This window comes from Schistocerca piceifrons, chromosome 5, assembly GCF_021461385.2.
Source record: "Schistocerca piceifrons isolate TAMUIC-IGC-003096 chromosome 5, iqSchPice1.1, whole genome shotgun sequence".
Lineage (NCBI taxonomy): Eukaryota > Metazoa > Arthropoda > Insecta > Orthoptera > Acrididae > Schistocerca > Schistocerca piceifrons.
Window position 1 is genome coordinate 237,110,459 of NC_060142.1, and position 26,005 is coordinate 237,136,463.

Genomic DNA, 26,005 nt, shown 5'->3' on the forward strand with positions numbered 1-26,005 from the left:
TCACTGGAGTATATTCCCATGGTGCTTGTTTCTATAGTCATGCGCCACGCTCTATCTCTTCCAACATGCTGAGACGTAGCTTTCATATAAGATTTGATTTATAGCTTGCACGTTGTTTTTTTAGCTAGCTTGCATACAGATGTTAATATCTTTGTTTGCCACATATTCGATCCATCTTGAGCTACATACACAAATGCTCCATGTTCTGGTACTGCGAACGGCTGAAAGCAAGGGGAAACTACAGCCGTAATTTTTCCCGAGGGCATGCAGCTTTACAACAACAACCTATTAAGCCATTTCCACTCTTAAATAGGACATATACAAGCCCATTTAATTTCTTTTCTTCAGTTTATATCACACAGGATAATATTATGTGGGCGAATGCGGCTACACAAGCAATCACAATGCGAACATAATATATTTAAATTGACTGTGATTGAATTATGTCCATGAAACGCGTCAAACATATCGAAAAAGAAACCACAGCAAAACATTTATTTGCATGCAAAGCCTAGAGTACTCCATTCCTTAAACAACTGATGTACTGATTACGATTACTTCTCCGCGTCTGTTGCTGTAGTTTTCTTCAGTTAGAAGACTAATTTGATGCAGCTCTCAAGGTAATCTATCCTGTGCAAGCGCTTCACTTCTGCAGAACTTCTGCAGCCTACATCCTAGGCTTGGTCTCCCTCTACAATTTTTACCCTCCACACTTCCCTCCATTACGAAATTGAGAATTTCTTGATGCCTCGCGATATGTCCTATAACTGACCTTCTCTTTTAGCCAAGTTGTGCCATATTCAATTCAGCACATCCTCACTGGTTATTCCATCGACTAAACCGATTTATTAATCTGAACTTCGAGATATAAACTAAAAATGTTGCTACTTCCTCTTCACTCCACAACGTTGTCACTGGTGAAATACGTACCCTTGTTTGTTGCCTACCAAGGGCATCTGACACGACTGGCCAACATCACAAAAGCGGCGGACCAGTGAGGACGTGGTGAGTGGGAAGAACCACCACAAACCCACTCTTTCTTTCCTACCTTCACCCCCACCCCCCTCCGCCTTACACCTTGCTGCCACTGCCACCATTGTCACAGTCTTGGGAGTGTGACTGCCATGTCACTGTCGCTTGCTTTTCTTTCGGACTGAATTCAGCCTTAATTTCAACTGCAAACGGTACAACTGGGAGTTATAAACGTGTAAAAAGCTTCATATGTGTGCCTTGCTCAATTCTAATCTTGGTATCTATTGTTAAAACTGCTAGATGATAAGTTTAGTTTCTTTCAGCGCTCAGAGCAAATAAACACAGCAAATGGGTGGTATTTTCTAGACAGGCATTTGTGTGACCAATTTCTATATCACTACCTTTGCGATAAAAGGTCGTGAGACAACTCTACAGGAAAGAAATGAAATGCAAAATGAAGGGGAGTTGATATCAGGGCTTTTAGAACGGTTGTGTTACTCTATGAATTAGGTTTGAAGAAGACGTCAGCTTAGGTCTATAATAGATCAAATTATACAAGGCGACACATCTACGTTACAGCTATCTTGGACTAAAGTGAACTGAAGTCTTTGCAGATCGCTATATCCCACGATAGACACCCTCCAGACACCATTTATTCCAGTTTATCCACTGTATGTCCTGTGGTATTAGTCGACTTAGTGCTGTTGGCGTCATATGCTGTGCTAATATTCACTGCCAAGAGTAGATATTAATTGTATGTCAGTCTACTGCATTAATAGTGTAACAAATCTGTTCATAATATTGCAACGAATATCATGCGGTGAATGTTTGCCGACTCCGAACACAAGGATGAAAATGTTGAAAATGTAATCGCATGTATTTTTCAAAGTACTAAATCGTATGAGGAGAGAAGTTATAAGGAATATGTATCTCAACAGTTAAAGTTCTGATGAGTCCGACATCCCCTGCTCGGAGCCATTAACGGGCGAGATAGTTAAAGTAAACACGGAAAAGAGTGAGACACGAGAGAAAAAAAAAAAGGAAACAACAGACACTCGAGCTAGTCCCCAGGCTTCCACAAAAAAACGTAGTCCCATATGGTCTTCAGGAGAGCAGCATCAATCTTTAATAGCTTCAGACAGCTCCAGAACTGGGAACAATAATTTTTAAGGAACCCAGACAGCAATAGCACAAACAAGAAGACAAGACGCTCGTAAGACGCCAGATGCATTACAGTGACTCGAAAAAGAAATATAATGGTGTTGTCTTCTCTCTGAGGCAAGAAAGGAAAATGATTTTATAGTGTCCTGTTTCACAGAATTCCCGACAGTACAGTACAATGCCGGCAGCAGGGTATTTTCATATTGAAAGTGGTCATCGCTTGGTGTACGCCTCGACTGAGTGTATGCGAAGCTGCACTGTCGTGCAAAAAGATTCATTTCATTGCATGACAACCGTCTGGATGAAGATCACATCAACGCATAAAAGTCCACTTCCATTAACAGATAACTTTTCTAGACTGAGGTATTAATTAAGGTCCTCGACGATCATCTAACGTTAATCACTACCATACTATCGTTAAAAGAAATTGGTTGTGCCCGTGTATTTTTTGAATTCCAATCGGCAACTAAGGCTCAGGCTTCCACAAACCACTCTCTCATATTCTAGTACTAACCGTAAAGTCAGTGTCGGTGGCAACTAAATTCACACACTTAACTTCCTTTGCAATACTGATGGATCTTCCAGTCTTTTGTTCGAAGATCAGAATAATACACCAGTGTGAACCGTAGTCAAACAACTGCATCTTTACAGTTCGAAAATCCACAAGTTAGCAACAATAGTATGCGTTTCCATTGTGTAGTAAGAACGTGCAAAAATTAGCAAGAGGAAAAAAAGACAAGTTAGCAAGGGATCAAGTCAGTAAAGAACCATAAGTGTAAATCCATGCCCCTTTCCGGTGTAGAAGAGAAACTTTCAGTAGACGATGAAGGTCCGAAAGTATAGTAGATGTACGGTTGGAACCAAGCAATCTGTTTTCGAATGCAGCACTAAACTCGAAATTCTTTGGACATCATAAAGAAAGAGTAGCAGCTCGAGTCCGCTATAATAGACACAGTATCGCTACAAAAAAATTGTCAATTACAAAAATTACTACAATTGCCAACAGTTTTTGCCTAGTAATATACTAGTATCTAATCTTGAAAACAAACGACATCCAACTTCACTGCGGTTGTAATGATTACACCCTCAGAAGAAAGTAATCTGAAGTCACTAAACAAACCACAGCTTCTCCCTTTTTTAATCACATATATTTCGGTATTGTTTCTTTGGTTTAAATGAATTAGTTTATCTCTTGGTTTCACATCTACTTTAAAACAATTTTGCGCTAAATTTCTGGTCACCAAGTAAATAACAAAATAGCTATACCATAATTTTGTATTCTGACTAACAGCACAGCCACAGATGGCAATCTGGAGAACGAGGTTGCCTTTACCGACTAAGACATACGACTGTATAAATCAAAGCCAGTTGTAGAAATAAGAGATAAAATAATCGATTGGTATTGTAAAAACTTGAAGCAAAGAGATGAATCATCTTTATTTGTCAGAAAGACTGGAGCCTCAATTGCTTTTTTACTAACGAAATATGGGAATAGAGAAATGTGAATCAAACCCCTAAGATAATGGTAAATCCTCATGATTTTGTAGGCTACTTGCATAGCAAAACAAACATCAACGCCATGAAAAGTTGATAGTTACGATTTATTTCGAGGCTACAGCACGATAAACGTCAAACCACCAGGCGCCTTACAACCTTTTTTCCGGTTTCCTACAGAAAAACCTGTTGTATGAAACTAAAACAAGATTAATAGTATGGTCCATATTAGGAATTCTTCATTATGTGATGTATTGTGCAAGTCATCAGTTCTATGGCAGTAGGCAGTGCAGGGTTCCGAGTGAAAAGAGAGAAAAGAAAGCAGATGTGCTTCCTGGAAGACTATGTACCCCCCTCCCTTCCCCCACCCCCCTCCCCCTTATGGACGGAGAGGAATATTTTCGTGCAGCAAGAGTGAGGGTTAGACGAGAGCTTCTGACGGCCTTAAAAGTTTAAGTCGCATCGTGGGTACTGTGATAGTTGTTATTATTGCTGATTGAAAAGTATGTCTTGTAATAGTAGTGTGCCAAACTGCGGGTAACGCTCGTACTAATAAGACGGCTGGTGAAAGATGGCAGAGGCAGTTGGTGCTTGCCCTGTGGCCGGAGCAGCTGACAGTTACTCATCTTCTGATAGGCGAGCGAGAGAAACTTATTTACGTCCACTGAGCAATGTACAAAACGTACTGAAGCTCCTCAATATCATCGTAAAAAGTATGTGTGTGGACGCGCAAGGTTTAAGAAGGTACAACACTTTGCTGGTCAAGAAAGACCGAGTCACATTCACTTTCGTTTTTTGGGGTCAGAAGAGTTGAACACGACATACTTTGCAGAGGTGAGTGTGGTTAGGAGATGGGGGGGGGGGGGGGATGGAACGGGAGAGGGGAAGAGAGAGAACAAGTGCATCATGTAGAGATCTGCTGAAGCATCTGTAGTCTATCGCCACTAAAGTGATGAAGTAATTTGCTAAGAGTGTCCCTCATTCCCATTGTCTCCCTGCTCCCTGGCCCCTCCCCCTCCTAACACCGACACGGACTTGAAGTCAACATTCCCGATTCACTTAAGGATCGCTTTGAATGTCAAAAACTCGAATCTCGTGGATACTTCTATGAAAGGGCGCGAAAACGATCAAGCACCGGCTAAAAGCTTCTCTTTTGCTGGAATAACGCACTTTTTCTCATAAGATAGGCCATTAAGGGCTATGTAGAAAAATAATTTCTTATCTTTTCTATTGTCAAGTAATATATATCTTCACACATAGATTTAAAGTCAAATGTTGAATGATTCTCATATTGAGGAAACACTGATAAGAGAGGCAGTCAATCACTTTACATTTTCTTTATACGCGGTCCCTTTACCTGTGTACCATCTTCACATTGTTGTACTATTTACAGAATGTTGCCTGGAGTATACACATTACACTTCGCTTTGGGATGTCTGAAGAGAGACGCGTGTCGAGATTGCACCTGCGCTTGTAATGGATACGATTTTAATGGCAAAACATCATTAGAGTCCCTGTAGACAGTCGTCATGTTTGGACATGTTCAACATTCCAAACATCTAATGCGCTACAGATTCACTGTAAGTAATTTATTATATCAAGCGACATGTACGAGTTATTAGATTCTTCTGAAAATTTGTAAAAGCTCAACACGTCAAATGTACGTATTTGCGTTTCAATATTTAGTGTAGAGAGCCTATGGAAACTTCACTTTTATCTGTAACGTCTGTATTACGTTTCCAGCCGAAAAATACATCCAGCGCCAGCGTAGCAGCAATCACGTTCCTCAAGTCACAACTATGTTTCTACTCATAGTGCATAAAGTTTGCTTCAACGCTCCGTCGATAGAGCACAAAGCATTATCATTTGAACACGTGGCGAATCAGCTTGACACAGAAGATGGAATAAGAAGAAGCTACATATAGATCGGAGGCAGTTTTCTTTCATTTTTGTACTGCCTTAAACCAATAGTCAGAGTTCCAGATACAAATAAAGAAGCTACATTAAAAACCATAAAATGAGCATAAATCATAGTGATTTTGTCGGTCATTTCCACCGAATATCTGTGCTATACACAAATGCTTATTGCCTTAATACCATGATACGATGAACGCCACAACCATCAGTCGGCGTTGTAAGGTCCTGTCACGTCCCTACAGAAGTATTCAGTGGTAGAAGGTAGCACTATGACTAACATTATAAACGAGCCATACTTAGAAGTACAGGAGGAGTTTCAGCTTTGTGACAGGAAGAAATGACGGCACTGTGTTTTGCTCAACGCCATGACCACTCAGACGTAGAGGACCCAGTGACGTTCCGTCGGGAGGGTTCACCTTTCCTGGCGCATGTGCTTCTGTGTGGTTCTGGTCGCAACAAATAAACCCAAAAAATAACAAAATTGCTGTAGAATCTCTTTAGATTACTGTTATGACATCAGGCGTATGCATTAACTCTAAAACTATGCTGAACGCGGGAGGAAATTATTTGTTACTAAGAATCTTGTCACTTTTCACAAATGCCTTGTTGCACCGTGGCAAGGCGTCTACGGTAAATTACTGGCCGTTTAAGTCAGTTCAGAGGTAACAAGAAGTCAACGGCATACTATCTCCAATAGGACCACACCCTGTAAAACACTGTCATGTTCAAACCAGCGTACAGGTTGATGAAGTCTTTACGTTTCTTTGATCTTGATTAGTCACAATCACACTTGAAAAATATAGGCCTGAGACATGTGACTGCCGGCCGCGGTGGTCTCGCGGTTCTCGGCGCTCAGTCCGGAACCGTGCGACTGCTACGGTAGCAGGTTCGAATCCTGCCTCGGGCATGGTTGTGTGTGATGTCCTTAGGTTAGTTAGGTTTAAGTAGTTCTAAGTTCTAGGGGACTGATGACCTAAGATGTTAAGTCCCATAGTGCTCAGAACCATTTGCACCATTTTTGACATGTGACTGACAGGTTACCTGCAGAAGTGTCAGTGCTGTAGAAAGTTTATTAATATGACAGACATTGGAATAAAACATCTGACAAGTCAGCATCTGCGAGCTGTTTATTATATTTTATTACTAAGGAAATAAGCATCGTACCACAAAACCCTTCGTTGGTGGTAGACTAATGACTTTGTCCGCAGCAAAGGCATTCGACACGAAGTGGAATAGTCAATGACAATCTTGCTTCCTAAGATGATAAACGTCATTGACACAATAGTAACACTGTTGACAAGGAGTTGTCACGCTTCCCAAAGCAGACAAGCAATCTAGAAACTCGGAAAAGTAGTAACATGGTTCACATTAGATGTACTTCATTGTATGGCAGTTGAGTTCATGACATGGAAGCCGTAGACGACGTTATACTGTTAAACAAACAAGAAGAACACGCTCCAGTATCCCGCGATGATTTCGAATTGTCACGATTTTTTCGGCCACTTCCGTCGTAGTAACTAGCCTAATTCGAAGGGAAGAGGTTGGTCACTAAATATCTCGACATAATGAGGCGATAAGCATCGTAGCTAGGCCTGCTGAGTAGCGTCATCCGAGGTGGAGGGAAAGGTTAGCAAGACAATTGACATTAGGCGTATTTGACCGTACGACATGTGGGCACTGTAACAGTTAGCAGCGCTGGCAGCGGCCGGTCGCCATGGCAACAGGAGTGCGCGCGAGTACTCACCACAGCGGCGACGGGCGGGGCGGCGGCAAGCAGCAGGGCTAGGGCGGCGGCGACGCCGACGAGGGCTACGCCGGCGAGCCGCGGCATGTCTGCGCGTCCGCAGCGTACTGAGCGCGCGCCACAGCCTCCGGACGCCGGCCGGCCTCCCACCCCCCCGGGGCGGGGGTGGGGCGGGGCGGGGGCGGCGGCCGGCGGCGCGGCTCGGCGGCGGCGGCCAGAGCCGGGCCAGTGGCTGGCCGCCGGGCGCGCCGTCACCACGCGTCGCCGCTGCCGCCATGGTCGCTCTCGGGGCCCGCGCCGCTCTTCTGTGCGCGCTGGCCGCCGCCGCCGCCGCCTCCGCCGTGGTGAGTACTCGCCCCGTTCTCTTCTTCACTATCTCGCACGCCGCATTTCTATCACTCTTCCACCTCTGCAGTGACTCCTATTTTTAAGGTTTCCCGGCACAACTGATAGAAATAACCCTTTCCGAGTAGAAAATTCAATTTTTATGCACGGTTTAGGCGGCCGTCTTCGTCAGTTGCTGCGAATGACCGTCATCCGCAGTTGACTATCTGACGCCAACACAGTCTCGTCGGAGGCCAAGGAGCAACCTAATTAGCTATCTTATGTTCTTCGGTATCGTCATAATTACAGTCGAAGAATGGTGCTCGCGTCACTTTAGCCAGTAAGACTGTGGCTAAAAATCAAAGGCAGATCCGAAAATACAATGCGAAATCTGCATCCGATAGAAGAGCGACTACGAGTGTACGAAAGCAATAAGATAAAGTGCATCGCACCAGAAGCAGATGGAAGAGAGGAGCTATAAATTCGTGATGATCTGTCAATTCACACGTCTGCAAAAACGACTGCTGCTTCTGTCTCGTGGTTCGAGGAAGCTACGTAAAAGCTATTTCAAGATGAGCAAATTACTAATCGATCTCGTGTTCCTAAAACATCACATATAACTTAATCTGGTACGACTATTCTCAATCTGGTGCGACTATTATCAACTGATAGTGCGTTAAGCTTAGGAGCGGAAGATCGAGGAAAGGGGGATTTGCTGCACTAAGTTACTAACTGGAGTCCAGAAGAGTAGAGTTTTGCAGAAATGAGGACGGCTCATATCTGGCGATTTCACGCGTGTGTGACAATGAACAGTTGGAGGACTGGATCCAAATGTCGGTAAATATTGCCCCTGTAATTTAACAATTCGCCACTTCTCTTGACAATATATCACATATATGTACGAACGGAAACAGAGGGCGAAAAAATGTACAGACTTGAGTTCCACAACGAGATATCAGTAAGAACAATTCGAATCTGTTTTGCTCAGATTTGGGAAAGCTGCGTGTATCTGAGAAGTGAGCGCCGTGTACGAATAACAAAAATACCGTAGTGTGTTATTGCAGTAGTAACCTGCTTGCTTCCAAGTGATGTCTGGAAGTCGATATGATAAGCGCGAGGCATAACCATAATACGGTTAACAACAGTTGACTGAATGATACGTACATGAAAAGCTAATTACAAGTATGTTTTTTCATTACAACCCTTTTATTGTATCAAGTAGGTTGGTTCTTAGTGCTCCCGAGAGCTCTAGAGCAGAGCTTGCAGAAGTTTTAAGATAGTATTACTTGGACAACTTAAACAGCACCCTACTACGAGACACTGCGGATTCTCAGCGCGATCAGTGACCCACCGCCTAAAACAAAGGAATGGCTGAGTTTTCAGATATAAAATAATGCTTTATATTCAGTACTGGGTATTGTACAGAAACTTAACCTTGTTTCGTGGTACAGTATGGCAGCCTTTTGCGTACAGGATATCGCATATTAATCCATCAGCTGTAAATCTCAATCCACCAACAGCATTTGGTCTTTGGTAACGTGTTTTCTGCTATTGCTCGCCTTTTACGACAACACGAAGAGTGTACCACATCGCTACATGACGACTGACTACTGAATATAAGAAGCAGTTTCTGACAGTTCTACGTCTGCAGAACGTACAAAAGTGTTTAACACACTAACTCTGAATGTGTAGCCGATAGAAACTGATTTTCAGCACTTCCTCACAAAGAAGTCAGCGTTACTAGCCAACACTTAATGGCACTGAGAGAATACGCGTCTTGAGAATGCGACTACAGCTACTCGATCTGTAGCAAACGCTCCACTTGAAACTTGCAGGCAACGCCCGACTCCGCAGAGGAGCCGAGCTGGGAACTGGGGTGTCAGCGATATGCTTAGCGGCGGTGCTAAGTCCGCTTATGGACGAAGAAGTCGTGCCATCTAGTTTCCACTACAGAACTGACATAACATCTCTCTGCTTTCCACGTCTCTCTCTCTCTCTCTCTCTCTCTCTCTCTCTCTCTCTCTCTCTCTCTCTCCCCCTCATCTCTTCACTGGCATTACCGTCCGTGTTACGAGGAAAAGTCTCAATAACAGCTGTTCAAGCAAATGTATTCCGACAGTACTCAGTACAAAATCAGTGTAAAAATTAAGTATCTGTACCCGGTGATACTATTTTTGTTTGTGACGTGCACGCATTGATTGAGCCTGCCTCGGGTTGCGCCCTGTGTGTGTTTCTGGATAATATACCATAGCCAGATTGAAATTAAAGTTTTATTAAGGCGAGAAGTGATTGTCGTCTCGGGTGACAAGTGAAACATCTGGCCAATTTTGAACTAGTGGCAGTGTTAACTACTAGAAAGATCCGCTTGCAGCAGTAGAATTCACTAGGAAGAAAGAAAGCGCAGTAAATGGCGTACTGACTGAAAAATAAGTCGTGAAATACATGAAATTCTGCTAAAGAAACTCATATCACTTGATACCATTAGGAACGTACGTTCGTGAACACTGATTCACTCGTCCTTGCAAACTACTCAAGCGTACTGAAATTAAGAAAACATTCTAAAAGTCTACATCAGTTCTAAATGAATTTTGTCAAATAAAAGTGTAGGTGTAAGATACTGAAAGAGATAACGTAGTAGTTGGAACACCAGCCCATTGTGATATGGAATTCATGGGTACTCCTAAGACAGTTCGGGCCAATACTGTAACGATTCCTTAAATAGATCATAGCCTCTTGCTGCTCCCGCCCTCCATTTAGGTAATGCTACGTCTCTAGTGGATTGGTAACCGTAAAGTCTCCGCTATAGAACTATAACCGTATAAAGGACACAAACGCGTATTGCGCTACTTATTTTATAACTTAAAGGTACGGCAAACAAACGATGGTGCTCAAATCTGTCACGATAGCAAACTTTCACGGAAGTGTTAGGTAAAATTCGCGGTTGTAATCATTACAGAAACTTTTTCTCTTTTTTCGAAAAACGGAACCAGAGTTTTGCGAAAATAAAACAGAGATTATGGGTTCTTCCTTCACTTCCTCTGCTCGGCGTTGTGTATGCAGCTCTTCTCTTTCACATTGATTTCTTATTGATACCATGCTAAAGTCTGCAAATGCACTAATTCTCTGTTTTCATGATTTTACGCGCCTTAGTTATGCAATACGCAACTGTGGCACCGAAACGAAACTGCTACCACTTTAACGTAATAGAGCGATCGGTGTATTTCAGAGATTTTGCTATAATGGTTCTGCTGTAAAATCCATAGCATACAAAAAAATCCATCCTTTGCAACTGAAAAACGATGATTCGCGCATCAATTCACTCGCCTGAGGTAACGAATTCATCTTAGCTGCTTGTACGTAAAGTTGTCACGTTTAGTGTATCCGTAACTGAAATTAGATTTTTCTGCTACTTAACGGGATGTTACCTAACGGAATATACGTTCCGATGGCCGTTTGTGAAGACTTATATATTATGTACCGGATCGGGACTCGATTCCCAACAGTCTCGAGGACTGAGCGACCTCTATCACCTCATTAAACCGACTCAAACCTGCAACGCATTGGTTACTCCGATAAAATAAAACCGTTCTTCAATTCTGTGGTCATGGTATCCATAGTTGTTAATTACATCTAAAATCCGTCTTTGTAAATACCCAAATGTATTTTTTTTCATTTTTTTAGTAGCTGGAAAGAAGTTCATCTCAGTAACACGGTTCATGCAAATGCAAACGTCGTGTATGGGCAGATTATGACTGGTCGATGTTAAGCTCAGAGAATGGGATTCTTCATACGGGGGTGGTTTGCAGCTACGCAAGAGCGCTTAGCTCAAACGGCATACTAGCCGCATACGATGCAACCATCTGCCCACTCTCCCAGATTCCGTTCTACTTCTGACGGCAGTCGCCACTCGCGCCCGGTTTTGGCACAGCAGCACTGCCGCTGCAGAAGGCCAGACTGTCTGAGATGTTCCCACGCGAGGTGATACGGCGTAGGCGACATCCTCTGAGAGTTACTGCTCACGCGAGATGGTGCAGATGTCCCGCGCGACAGGTAGGCGTTGTGCTTGTCGCTAAACGACACTAGTGCAAAAGGCATTCCGTTTTAACCTTTAACACAGTTCCAAGCCGTTGGCGTGACTTGACACGTGAGACTCTTACAACAGGCAGTCAGCGCGGCGACGTGTTTGAGAGACTATGTTGAAGCCGTAGGAAAGATCTAATCTGAAATGTATACACTATCTGATCAAAAGTATCTGGACATCCCTATGTAAAGCGGAAACGACCACCACACGTCACTAGAGGTAGACCCGCCAGTACGGAAGAAGGGGAAAAGGGGGAGTATTGTGTTATGAGTAGAGAAGCACTAACAGTAGAATGGGTCTGTCAAGAGTGACTTCGAAATGAATGTGACCTGTGTAATTAATGCATCAGGGACATTTCAACTATTCTATAACTGCTCGACTGTTGGTGTTGTAAATATGAAGTGGAAATGCGAAGGTACAACTGTAGCTAAAACAAGACCAGAAAGACTTCACGTACTGAAGAACATGGATCGTAAAGCATTGCAGAGGGTGGTTGTACAAACAAAAACAAAAAAAGGCCTCAAATCAGTGAAAGAAATCACTAGTGAGTTCCAAGCATTGCTGAGGATAACTGTAGAAAACTCTAATTAAATCCGAGGAAGGAACCAGTAGTCCGGCTACCACAATGACTGCGTGTAGGGTGTAGAAGACTGCCAGACAATCTGAGATGTTCCCACGCCAGGTGATACGCCACACATTTCTGTCAGTGGTAAGCGACGCTTGAGGTCGTGTAAAGAGTGACGTCACTGGAACTTGGGTGACTAAAAACAATTGATTTGGAGTGATGCATTACGCTGTAGCCTGTGGCAATCCGATGGAAGGAAAAATGGTTCAAATGGCTCTGAGCACTATGGGACGTAACCTCTGAGGTCATCAGTCGCCTAGAACTTAGAACTACTTAAACCTAACTAACCTAAGGACATCACACACATCCATGCCCGAGGCAGGATTCGAACCTGCGACGGTAGCGGTCACGCGGTTCCAGACTGTAGCGCCTAGAACCGCACGGCCACTCCGGCCGGCCGACGGAAGGATCTGGGTTTGAAGAGTGCCTGGCGAACATTATCTGTCGTCATTTGCAGTGACAACGGTGAATTACAGATGAGGTGGTGTTACGGTATCAGTTTTTTTTTGTGGTTAGGGTGTGGTCCCTTTATCACACCTAAGAAAGCGGTAAATCCGGTAGGATAACACATTTTACAGTCTTGTATGCTACGTACAGAAATGGAACAGTTCGAGGACGATGACTGTATCAGCATGACAATGCATCCTGTCATAAAGCAGCATCTGTGGGGCAATGGTTTGTGGAGAGTAACATTCCTGAAACGGACTGCCCTGTCCAGAGACCCAGTCTGAACCAAGCCGAACATCTTTCGGATGAGTTAGAATGTAGACTTCGACAGGCCCAAACGTTCAACATCACAGTATTCTCTGGCTTCGGCTCTTGAAGTTGTGTGAACTGCCATTCCTCCACAGACACCTCGTAGAAAAAGTCCCCAGCGCAGTTCAAGCCGTCATCAGCGCAAAGGGTGGACATACTCCATTTAATGTCCACTAGTAGGTGTCCCGATACTTTGATCAGATAGTGTAGTGTGTCAGAATCAATTAATGACATTACCTGCCAGTGGGCATTGATTTAAATCAATGGAGAAAGTCGAAAATTTGTACCGGACCGCGATTCGAACCCAGGTCTACTGCTTACTAGGCAGATGCGCCATCCGGACACTGCGGTCATAGCAACTGCACGGACTAACCTAGCGCGCCTCCCGTCAGACCTAAATTCTCAACTGACGCACGCACACTATATAGTGCCATCTATTCAGTTGATTGCTGCACCATGAAAGAGGACAAGAAACAGAACGTCGCCATGACTTTGCCGCCTGCGGATGCAGATTTGAATTTTTTCTTCGGGACAGAGGTGGTGTGGCGCTGTCTCATGCATTACCGTTTTGTTTACAGTTCGAAGTGATGAGTCTATTTTCACCCTCTGCGACAATGTTCGTCAAGCAGTTACGACGATCAGACATGTAACGAGCAAGCATTTCCGCACAGATTATACTTCGTTGCTCTTTATGGTCTTCCGTTAGGCGACGAAGAACCCAGCGGGCACAAAACTTTGAGTAACCAACTGGTGGACAAATGTCTCAGCACTACCAACAGAGGCGTCCAGTCGAGCAGCGAGGTGCTTGATTGTGATATATCTGTCACCTTCAATGAGAGTGTCTGCACGTTCCAACATTGCAGAAGTCACAGCTGTGTGCGACCGGCCGGTGGCGGGGGATCGGACAGATCTGCACGACCTTGTGGCGATACCACAGACGCCTCATCCAACGACTTACCGTGCTTTTGTTCACTGCCTGGTCTTCGTAGACATTCTACAAGCGCCTATGAATATCTGCGATTCTCTGATTTTCCGCCAAAAGAAACTCAATAACAGCTCCCTGCTTCGAATGCACCTCCATTACAGACGCCATTTTAAAGACTATGTACAGCGCAGCCACCTATCGGAACTTCATTAAACTACAGAGATTTAAGTGAGAATATTCCACGAAGGCCCACAACAAATTCTGCATATTTTTCAACCGAAACTGACGGAGAAAAAATGCGTTGCATTACTATTGAACGCCCTCGTGTAATGAATGTAAATTTGCCTTAAATGCCGATAAAATAATGGTAATGCTCATGAGTAACACAAAAGATCTGGTAGCGCTCGAGCACACCAATAGAGGCATTCCGCTGGAATTATTACAGCGATAAAAAGAACTTTGTATAACGTTACGAAGCAGTGTATGGTGAGACTAAGAATACTCTTCGGATAATGCAGTACATTGTCAGATCTGTGGGAAAAACTACCTTTTATTATTCTTTCAGCTATTTTTGGTTTTCATTGGATCGATATGAGAAAGAGAACGAAGGAATTCGATGCGCGATACTGGAGCTGTAAGCGGTCTGTTAGTACTAGAATATTATAAAGATGATTACGGAATTCACATCAAACTCTGTAGAACAAACACGCCATATCTTTCATGAATCTGTGCCGGGAAATATTTAGGTAACAGCTACTTGAGACAGGTCCGCAGCTCGCTTCCTGCGCACGGGGTCCCGGGTTCGATTCCCGGCGGGGTCAGGGATTTTTCACGCCTCGTGATGACTGGGTGTTCTTGTGTCGTCTTAATCATCATCATTCATCCTCATTACTGTCGGAGGAAGGCAATGGCAAACCACCTCCACTAGGGCCTTGCCTAGTAACGCGGTGCGGGTCTCCCGCATCGTTACCCTACGCTCTGTAAAGAAGCATGGGACTTCATTTCCATTTGAGACAGGCTAAAGGAAAGTAAGAAGTTTAGGCTTTAAGGTCCTGTTGGTGATGAAGTCGATAGAGAAGAGCACACATTCAGTCAGGGCAGGGGCGGTGACAAGGGGGGGGGGGGGGGGGGGGAGCTATGTGGGAGCCCCCGCCCCTCCCCAAATGGAGCACCATATTACACTGGATAAAATGTGTTGTGGATTGGCAAGACAGCCAACCCTCTATTAGAGGAAGCCGAAAGGCACACGTTTTAGCTCACGCAGGCTGGCGTGAGGTCTGGAACAGGTCAAGGAAATGAGACTAACAAAAAACGTACGTAGCTGCTGGAATACTTAACTTTAATCCATAATTGGTGAACATCGCTCTTGACGGTACATGTTTTACAGCATCAATAGCAACTGGTAATGGCGCCTTGCTAGGTCGTAGCAAATGACGTAGCTGAAGGCTATGCTAACTATCGTCTCGGCAAATGAGAGCGTATTTTGTCAGTGAACCATCGCTAGCAAAGTCGGCTGTACAACTGGGGCGAGTGCTAGGAAGTCTCTCTAGACCTGCCGTGTGGCGGCGCTCGGTCTGCAATCACTGATAGTAGCGACACGCGGGTCCGACGTATACTAACGGACCGCGGCCGATTTAAAGGCTACCACCTAGCAAGTGTGGTGTCTGGCGGTGACACCACAAAATGACTTCAGAAGTCAGTGAATATATTACTCCAACAGATTCATTCATTTTTATATAATTATGTAGCACTGTAGCTTGCAATGTATTTCAAACACATTTTAACAAAAGAATAAGAGTAGCAAATAGCTTACTATCTAAACCAATAAATATCATTTAACTTAAAATTTATTTATTAATACACATTTTTTACCCTGACCTCCAAAACAGTTACCAGAAACTACTTTAAGCAAAACCAAATTTTATCAATTTGTCCATGGAGGACCTCAAAGCTCCTTTTGTTAAGCGATATTCCATTCCCCCAAACGCCACCTCCCTCATTATCCCCGGCCCCCCTTGACCTACTTCTCGAATCGCCCCTGAGTCAGGGTAGAGATGGAAAGGAAATCTGCCGTATCTTTCTCAAAGGAACCATGCCAACATTCATGTCAATCTGACTCGGGAAACAACAGAACATCTAAATCTGCATGTCCGGAAAGGAATTTGAACCGTGGTCCTCCCGACTGCGGCCCCAGTGCCTTAGCTGTAGCACCACTTCGCTCTTTCCGGGAACAGACTGTACAACGATACTGTTGCCCCTGTCACATATCTCGCATAAGTACCATAAGGAGAAGATGAGCGAGGTTATGGCACATATGAAGGCATACAATCACTTTCTTCCGGATGGTATCCGTGGGTGGAGCAGAATGTGGGTGACTAATAGTAGTACGTTGTAATCTACGTCATGCACTGTAAACTGGCTTGTATGTAATGTACTGTTTTACTACAGATCACATAGTCGGAATTTCCATACTCAGAAATTTGATCAGATCGCTCTGTGAGGACGTGTCGCTCCTAAACTGTTTCCTTTGAACATTTGGATTCAATGAAAATTCCAGAGAACTCCCCTGGGATCAAACACCAGAAGAAAATTAGAAATTATTATTGCCAGCAAACATCAATCGGTACATTTTGTGGTATCTACCCCGTTTTCATGTCATTTTTACGCCCAGCGTTTCGGCACCTTCTTTAGTTATCTTTAACAAGATATGCGAGGGGATGGGTATCGTGCACTCGCTGCCTGTGCTCTGATGTGATACCTGAAGATCATTAAGTCAATCTTAGACATACTGTCTATAAAAAATCCAGCGAGTTTGCAAACTTTCTAAGAATCGTGCCTGCAACTAGTCATAAATCGCTCTTTACGGTTCCGTGACTAGAAATGAGTACGCTAGCTTCCCATGTGTTTGTTATAGCACTTTATTAAAATAAAAAGAGCACGTATACGTCGCAACGAAAAAAAACAACAGGAAACAATATAAAATCTTCGTGATGTGTGATTTCCGAAAGATTCCCTAGATCAAAAAATTTGCGCACCAGATCTCGTCTAAACTTGAACTAATTTCGCTTTTGAGAGACAAAAATTGCCTGTCCTCAAACCCTCACTCCTACCATCAACATGAAAATGAGTATCGGTCTGTTCCACTGCACACTAGTCGCTCTGTTCCAAGCTCACTGGTCCACGGACGAGCAGTTAGCGTTTGCTGTTCACACTCGTATCCATGCTACCTCGTGAGATGGACCTGGAACGAGCAGTGTGAGCGAAAGGATGACAGGGGAGAAGAGAAGAGGAAAGGGAAGACAGCAGAGGGAAGCAGAGGAACAAAAGAGAGGGCAAGAAAAGATCGTAATCTGAGCGAGCGCGAGGGACCTCCTTGCGCAGTTCCGCTGATTTACACCGCGAAGAACCGCCGGTTGCTTTGCCTCAGGTCCGCGGTTCAGACGCGTGCTGTTAGCGTTGTGCAACCACGCCGTCTGCGCATTGCCCATCATTGCGATGGCATCTGATGGCAGTAGGTCTTACTCGAGTAAGGAGAGTTCAGAATTATTTTTATCACAAGATAAACGGGACATATACATCACAGAAACTTAAATACTAAAATAAATGGTGACCCTGATGAAGCCACCCTCGTCCCTCCCCACTCTTCTGAAGAAACTAAAGATGGTGGGTGTTGCCCAGCTATCATCATGTCTGTGATTTTGCCCTGAATGTCTCGGGTTTTAATGCCAGAGAGCGCGATTTTCCTCCTTTTTCGTTATTTTGAGTCGACTTTTTCCTATTGTCAATGTGTATAGGATAGCTCATGTATATTATCCCTCCCCACACGATTTCTGCAAAGTAAAAGAAAATCAGCTCAGAATATTGGAAATTTACAAAAAAAATCTGATGTATCGACACGGTAGGTTCCGTCAAAGCCAACGGCCTCGTCGCAGTGGTTCCCGTCAGATCACCGAAGTTAAGCGCTGTCGGGCTGGGATGGGTGACCATCCGGTCTACCGAGCGCTGTTGGCCAGGGGGTGCACTCAGCCCTTGAAAGGCAAACGGAGGAGCTACTTGAATGATAAGTAGCGGCTCCGGCCTCGGAATCTGACATACGACTGGGAGAGCGGTGTGCTGACCACATGTCCGTTCATATCCGCATCCAGTGACGCCTGTGGGCTGAGGATGACATGGCGGCCGTCGGTACCGTTGGGCCTTCATGGCCTGTTCGGGAGGAGTTTAGTCTTTTCAGGTTGCGTCAAAGGTGGTGCCGAACATTTGTGGTACTCCGTTTTGTTGGAAAATTGTCCTATTTTTTTTATTTTTACGTCGCGCTATGATGCATTACTAGTGGTCCTACGAATAAAGATACACGTTGTTTGTTATAGTTTTCTCACAGAAGATAACTATGGACTGCCAGAAGTACTTAGATCACTCAGTTTCTTGGATTGTAATATTCAAACTTCTCTGTTCTGACTTTCCCAAACTCACCAAATGCTCATCATTCAAATAATTTTTTCGAATCCTCTTACATAATGACCATAAATTCTCGTAGAACATATGTATCTTTACCGCATCATTCAGTTACAGTCTGTGTACTAATTGTGAGTTGTACGGGATCAAACATATCTAAGTGCAACTATTGGCCAGCTTTCCGCAATAACTTCTGCAAGCTCCATAGTGCACTATCGTCTACTGTGTCAATTGTATCTTCAGTTAGAGCTTGTCTCCTCTGTTGTGAAACCACTCGAACTACCGTTAGACTGACATCAAATGAAATGTCTAAGTTATCGTTGAACGGTAACAATTTGCGCGAATTCAAGGGTACTTCTGCTGCGATCGGCCGCAACGTTAAAAAACCACAACGACCTTCCGAATATACAGCCATTCAGCCAGGACAACTTTTTTACATAGACACACTAGCCTATACTGCCAGGCTCATTATTTACTGGTTCCTAATAACAGCCATATATCCTCATCACTTTTAAGTTCGCCTTTGTGAAGTCTGACATCAACAGCACATTTAAAAACCCACACTCGAAGCCGTGATATCCGCGTTTCGAGGCAGCATCATTATCCCAAGCCTATGGAGACCACCGTCAACCTAAACATTTATGGATAGATGGCCTATGCTGTGAAATACCAACATCACAAATTAAAACCTTCCTCTGTAAGGCTGCACTAGTAGCTTATATTTGTACTTGGTTTTGGTGAGAAAATATCCTTCAGAAATCGTCAAATGACTTTTAATCAATGTGTAGTCCTCATACTTCTCAGAAATGTGCAAAACAATGACGACTCTTGAATGCAACTTCTTTAAGAGTGCGTCGTGTACAAGCGCAGCGGACAGAAATTAGTCACCCCCAGGAGACACCGCGCTAATACAGTGTAACACCACTTGTAGTCTAGATGATGTGACAATTGATGCAAAGACTTTAAAAACAAACCTGTATTTGTTTGTGTGTAAAGCTGGGTGCTGGCATAGTTTCCAAAGTAAAGATACGTTCCGACCGCTGTGGCCGTGCGGTTCTAAGCGCTTCAGTTTGGAACCGCGTGACCGCTACGGTCGCAGGATCGAATTCTGCCTCGGGCATGGATGTGTGTGATGTCCTTAGGTTAGTTAGGTTTAAGTAGTTCTAAGTTCTAGGGGACTGATGACCTCAGATGTTAAGTCCCATAGTGCTCAGAGTCAAAGATACATCTGCGTCTAACTGTAGGTTTACCCAGTTTATGGGGTTTATAGAAAAACAAATAATGACCACATGTAGTACGTTGTACAAGAAAGTGAACTGGTCATTTTTCAAGTGGAATCCATGCTCAAAAATGGGTCAAATGGCTCTGAGCACTATGGGACTTAACAGCTATGGTCATCAGCCCCCTAGAACTTAGAACTACTTAAACCTAACTAACCTAAGGACAGCACACAACACCCAGCCATCACGAGGCAGAGAAAATCCCTGACTCCACCGGGAATCGAACCCGGGAACCCGGGCGTGGGAACCAGAAATGTACAGTTTGGGCTCTGTGAATGGTCACTGTTTGAGAACCCTGGCGCAAAAAATTTCTTCGGATTGTGTCTGGTATCCCAGTACGGGCATCTAGTTCCTTAAGTGATCACGATGTGACGGTTAACGTTCTACTCTGGGGGTTCTCCACAATCATCCATGTGGGTGAGCAGCTTACTCCCATTTTCTGCCAGTTGTTGCCGTTCACATACCACCATATCCGCTACTGCGCGACTGAAGCTCGGTATAGTGTCTTGACAGTAGCCGAGTGATGACGCAAGTTAGTCGGAGGATAATGTATGCTCATCGTGTCGCTCCCCATTCAGCCACTAATCTCACTTCCTGATCAAAGTACCTCCTCATCTACTCTCATGACGCTCAATAAGGCTTTCTCAGACATCTGTACCCGCATTAATACACACAGGTGTAGAATCTCAAGCCTCAATCCGCCTCCCCCCTCTCACAACAAACCAGCTCTACCTCACAGAATACTTATAAAATAGTAATGAGAATATGTTAACAAGATTTATTTTCTTATTAATTAGGCGTTGAATCAACAGAGAGCAAGGATACGTCTACAGCAAATTCCTCGTCCACTGCTACTGAGTTGATCGATTTTTAAAAAAGCTCTCACATTGTAAGGGCACAGTTCATAGTTGAAAAATAGTCGTTTGCCGATATGGCACAACATATCAACAAATGGAAGTGGAAAGTATTACACAAGCATTTGCTGTCAAGATTGTAATAAGTGAAGCCTCCAACGATTACTGTAGAAGAATATTATTGAAGGACCTGTCACAAACGCCAAAGAAACACTAGTCGCCTGTAGAGGCTGTAAGTGATGCAAAAGTTGGTGTCCAGATATTCGTGGATGAGACAAGGACTGAAGTTGAGAGTAGAGACAAGGATTGAAGTTGAGAGTAGCAAATCAAATTCAGGAACGCTGAACTCCGTTTTGAAATGTTCCTTTACAAATGAAAATCCACTTTGTTGCCCCAGTCACATTCTCGTGCCACTGCAAAGGTGAGTGATGTAGATGACAGTGTCAGGGGAGTTGCGAAACAGCTGAACTCGCTAAAATTGAAGAAATGCCTATCAGATTTTATACCGAATTCGCGGCTATGTTAGCCCATCTTTTAAGCATAATTTGCCGTAGATTCGTCGAACAAAAAACTTTGCCCAGTTGTTGGGAGAACACACAGGTCATACCTGCCTATAGACGGGCAGCACAAGTGATCCACACATCTGCCGTGCAGTGTCTGAGATTCATTAATTGTAGAATCTCAGGACGTATTCTAAGCCCAAACGTAATGGGTTATATCGAGCGGAATTACCTTCTCCATGCCAATCTGCATAGATCCCGAAAATATAGTTCGTATGAAACCAACTGGCGCTTTTCTCAAATGTGATTCTGTAAACAACTGATCAAGGCAGTTAGCTGCAGTATTTCTCGATGACTCAGTACCACACTGACGCTTATTATCAAAAGTACGATCGTGTGAGGCATCAAGCGGAATTTGCGACTAGGCTGATGATTTCTTCATAGGAAGGACACAACAAGTTGTCTTGAATGGATAGTCATCGACAGGTGTAGAATTAAGTTCGGCTGTGCCCCAGGGAGACGTGTGAGACCATTTCTGTTCATGTCGTACATTAATGACCTTGGAGATCATATTGATAATAACTTCAGACTGTTCAAGATGGTACTGCTATCTACAACAAAGAACTGTCCGAAAAAAAGTCGGATATTGATACGATTTCAAGATGGTGCAAGGATTGTCAACTGGCTTCAAATGTTCAGAAATATAAAACTGTACATTTCGCAAAACGAAAAAAAATGTAGTATCCTATGACTACAGCATCAACGAATCATAACTGTAATCAATCAACTTAACAAATATCTCGGCGTAATAATTTAAGGGAACTGAAATGGAACGATCACATAGTCTCCGTAGTAGGTAAGGCCGGTGACAACTTCGGTTCATTAGTAGAATGTGAGTGAATTGCAGTCAGTCTAAAGAGACATTGTTCACAAATCAGTTTTGTGACCATATCTATAATATTTCTCAACTGTGTGGTATCTTTGTCAAATACCAGAGGACGTGAAATTTTTCAGACAATAGCAGCACGAATGGTCACAGGTTTGCTTGACCCACAGAAAAGTGTCACAGAGATGCTGAAGAAACTGAACTGGCAGACTCCTGAAGGTAGATCTAAACTATTCCGAGGAAGCCAACTTACAAAGTTTCAAGAACCAGCCTTAATTGATGCATCTAGGAATATACTACAACCCCTCTACGTATCGCTCCCGTAGGGATCATGAGGACAAGATTAAATTAATTATAATGCGCACAAAGGCATTTAAACAAACATTATTCCCGTGCTCTATACAACAGTGGAATGGAAAGATCCCCTAACAATTGGTTCAATGGGAAGTACCATTTCCAAGTGGTTTGCGGAGTATGAATGTAGAAACCCTTAACCGAATGCTAGTAAACTTGCACTATGGTATTACCATACCTGTGTGATATATTAATAAACTGTCATCATTACGCAAGGTTTTTTTTTAAGTACAGAAATATGCCATTCATACGGATGAAGAATGGTGTACATGCATGATGGCTATTGGGTGTGTCTAACGGTACTGCAGCTTTTCAGGTGAATATCTCAACACAGCATGGCCAGAGGGTGAGTATGTGGTGTCACTGCCAGACACCACACTTGCTAGGTGGTAGCCTTTAAATCGGCCGCGGTCCGTTAGTATACGTCGGACCCGCGTGTCGCCACTGTCAGTGATTGCAGACCGAGCGCCGCCACACGGCAGGTCTAGAGAGACGTCCTAGCACTCGCCCCAGTTATACAGCTGACTTTGCTACGAAAGGTTCACTGACAAATACGCTCTCATTTGCCGAGACGATAGCTAGCGTAGCCTTCAGCTACGTCATTTGCTACGACCTAGCAAGGCGCCATTACCAGTTTATATTGAGGTTATAACATGTACCGTCAAGAGCGATGTACACCAATTGTGGATTAAAGTTAAGTATTCTACCAGTTACCTCCTGTTTTGCTAGTCTTATTTCTCTGACCTGTTCCAGACCTCACGCCAGCTTGCGTGAGCTTAAACGCGTGCCTTTCGGCTACCAGTCATAGTGGATTGGCTGTCGATCCAGTCCACTACAGAGTACATGCATCTTTTCGCGATGTTTCGGGCTTCGATAAATTTCGAATCATAGGCATTGCTGTGTCCACCACTCTTAACACACCGCAATGGCTAGCTCAATGCGTTTAAAATCGATAACGAATGCAGCTTTGAATAGTAATAGTGTTACCGGTACTACACTCGTCTTTCACGCTAACAGGTTCTTCACTAAGATGAGAATGAAAGCAGGTTCATAACTGATAATATTTGCTGAGACAGCACAATTAATAGAATTACTCTATTAACACTTCAATGGCTTCCTGATATTGCGAAAAGCGCAGGATATTATTCTTGCCTGCCCCAGTTTCGCTACTCGTTTCTTCTTTGGTTAGTGCGAATTATATTTTCCAAAATTCCTTTACCAAAGAAGACGAAGTAAATATCCCAGAATTCGAATCAAGAACAATTGCCAACATGAGTAAATCATAAGCAGATATCCTTGGTGTAGCGAAGAAGATTAAACCACTTATTAATGGCAAGGTCTCGGGCCCACACTGTGCAGTAGTCAGGTTCCTTTCATTGTATACTTATACAATAGCTCCATACTTAACTATCATATACAACCGGTCGCTCGTCGAAAGATCTGTACCTGAAGGCTGGAACGGTGCAGAAGTCACACCAATACCCAAGAAAGAAAATACAAGCAATACGCTGAATTACAGATCCATATCACTTAACATCGATTTTCCGTAGGAGTTTTGAACGTATATTGTGTTCGAACATCATGAATTGCTGGCCGGCGTGGCCGAGCGGTTCTAGGCGCTACAGTCTGGAACCGCGCGACTGCTACGGTCGCAGGTTCGAATCCTGCCTCGGGCATGGATGTGTGTGATGTCCTTAGGTTAGTTAGGTTTAAGTAGTTCTAAGTTGTAGGGGACTGATGCCCTCAGTAGTTAAGTCCCATAGTGCTCAGAGCCATTTGAACCATCATGAATTACCTCGAAGAAAACGATTTATTCACAAACAGCTAAGATAGATTCAGAAAATATCGTTCCTGTGAAAGACAACTAGTTCTTTATTCTTACAAAGTACTGAGTGATAACGAAAGGCGATGCCAAATTGATTCCACGTTTTTAGATTTGAAAACAGGCTTTTGGCACCGTTCCTCACGCGTGACTTCTAATCAAATTACGTGCCTATGAACTACCGTCTCAGTTGTGCTACTGTATTCGTGATTTTCTGTCAGAAAGGTATCAGTTCGTAGTAACTGATGGAAAGTCATAGAGGAAAGCAAAAGTAATATCTTGCGTTCCTTAGCGAATTGTAATAGACCCTCTGCTGTTCCTACTCTACATAAACGATTTGGGTGACGATGTGAGCAGCCCTCTTACATTTTTTGCAGATGATGCTGACATCTACCGTCTTGTAAAGTCATCAGATAATCAAAACCAATTGCAAAATGATTTAGACAAGATATTTACATGATGCGAAAAGTGGCAATTGACTCTGAGTAATGAAAAACGTGAAGTCATTCACATGAGTAGTAAAATAATTCCGCTATATTTGGGTTATACTATATATCACACGCAATTAAAGGCTGTAAATTCACCTAAATACTTAGGGATTATAATTGCGAATAACTTAAATTGAAACTATCACATAGGTAATGTTGTGGGAAAAGTAAACCAAAGACTGCGATTTATTGGCAGAACACTTAGAAAATGCAACAGGTCTACTATAGAGACTGTCTACACTATGCTTGTCCGCTCTCTTCTGGAGTATTTACGTGTGGTGTGGGATCCGCAGCAGATAGCAAAGACGGAGGACGTAGAAAAAGTTAAAAAGGGACAACTCGTTTCGTATTAGGGCGAAATAAGAGAGAGTGTGCCACGGATATGACACGCAAACCCGGGTGGCAATCACAAAAACAGAGGCGTTTTTTGTCACGGCCCGATCTTCTCATGAAATTTCAATAACCAACTTTTTTCTCCGAGTGCAAAAATAGTTTTTTGGCGCCCATCTACATAGGAGGAAAAATCATAATAATAAAATAAGAGAAATGAGAGTTCACACGGAAAGATTTTAGTGTTCGTCCTTCCCGCGCGTTGTTCAAGAGTAGACCGGTAGAGAAATGCTTGAAGGTGGTTCGATGAAACCTCTGTCAGGCACTTAATTGTGAATTGCAAAATAAGTATGTAAATGATGATGTAGATGAGTATCAGATCGACGTCAACGTATCCGCTGACGACCTGATGAAAGGTCACGGGAAGCATCGATTGCAGACCTTTGTGGCCAAGCGGTTCTAGGCGCTACAGTCTGGAACCTCGCGACCGCTACGGTCGCAGGTTCGAATCCTGCCTCGGGCATGGATGTGTGTGATATCCTTAGGTTAGTTAGGTTTAAGTAGTTCGAAGTTCTAGGGGACTGATGACCTTAGAAGTTAAGTCCCATAGTGCTCAGAGCCATTTGATTTTTTTGACGTAGTAAACCGCTCAAATTCTTATCGCACAATATTACCTTTGTTCCGGTTATCACCTATGAATAACTTTTTTCCGCGTAGTACTTTTTTCGTCGTATAGAATTGTCTTCGCTAATGTGACCTTCGATCACTTTATAGCAACATCAGTGTTTATGACATTCCCATGGACTTTTTTTCTGATTCGGGATTTCTCCATTGCGGAGATCGCTAACGCACGCTTGAGTAGTGGTCCTCGACTCGGAGGCAGCCGGTTCGAATTATGGTGGTGGAAGAAATTTCCGTCACCAACTCGCCTGTAGTACGCAAATACACGAACGCTCACACGTCACGTTACTAACAGCTCAGATGATACAAAAATATGACAGCTGTTTAAAGGTGATCTTTGATCTACTAACTTTACACAT

At 43.6% G+C, this 26,005-nt stretch overlaps 2 protein-coding genes across 2 annotated transcripts in view; one reads left to right on the plus strand and one right to left on the minus strand.

The window, feature by feature from the left end:
• LOC124798235 (collagen alpha-5(IV) chain-like) overlaps positions 1–7,380 on the minus strand; it is a 597,808-nt gene extending 590,428 nt beyond the window's left edge. The window contains exon 1 of the mRNA XM_047261550.1: positions 7,289–7,380. Coding sequence (XP_047117506.1) covers positions 7,289–7,375 — 87 coding nt within the window. The 5' untranslated portion in view covers positions 7,376–7,380. The remainder of the gene's footprint in view (positions 1–7,288) is intronic.
• Positions 7,381–7,529: 149 nt separating this feature from the next.
• LOC124798180 (collagen alpha-2(IV) chain) overlaps positions 7,530–26,005 on the plus strand; it is a 277,057-nt gene continuing 258,581 nt past the window's right edge. Inside the window, exon 1 of the mRNA XM_047261466.1 lies at positions 7,530–7,632. Within this exon, the coding sequence (XP_047117422.1) occupies positions 7,564–7,632 (69 nt within the window). The 5' untranslated portion in view covers positions 7,530–7,563. The remainder of the gene's footprint in view (positions 7,633–26,005) is intronic.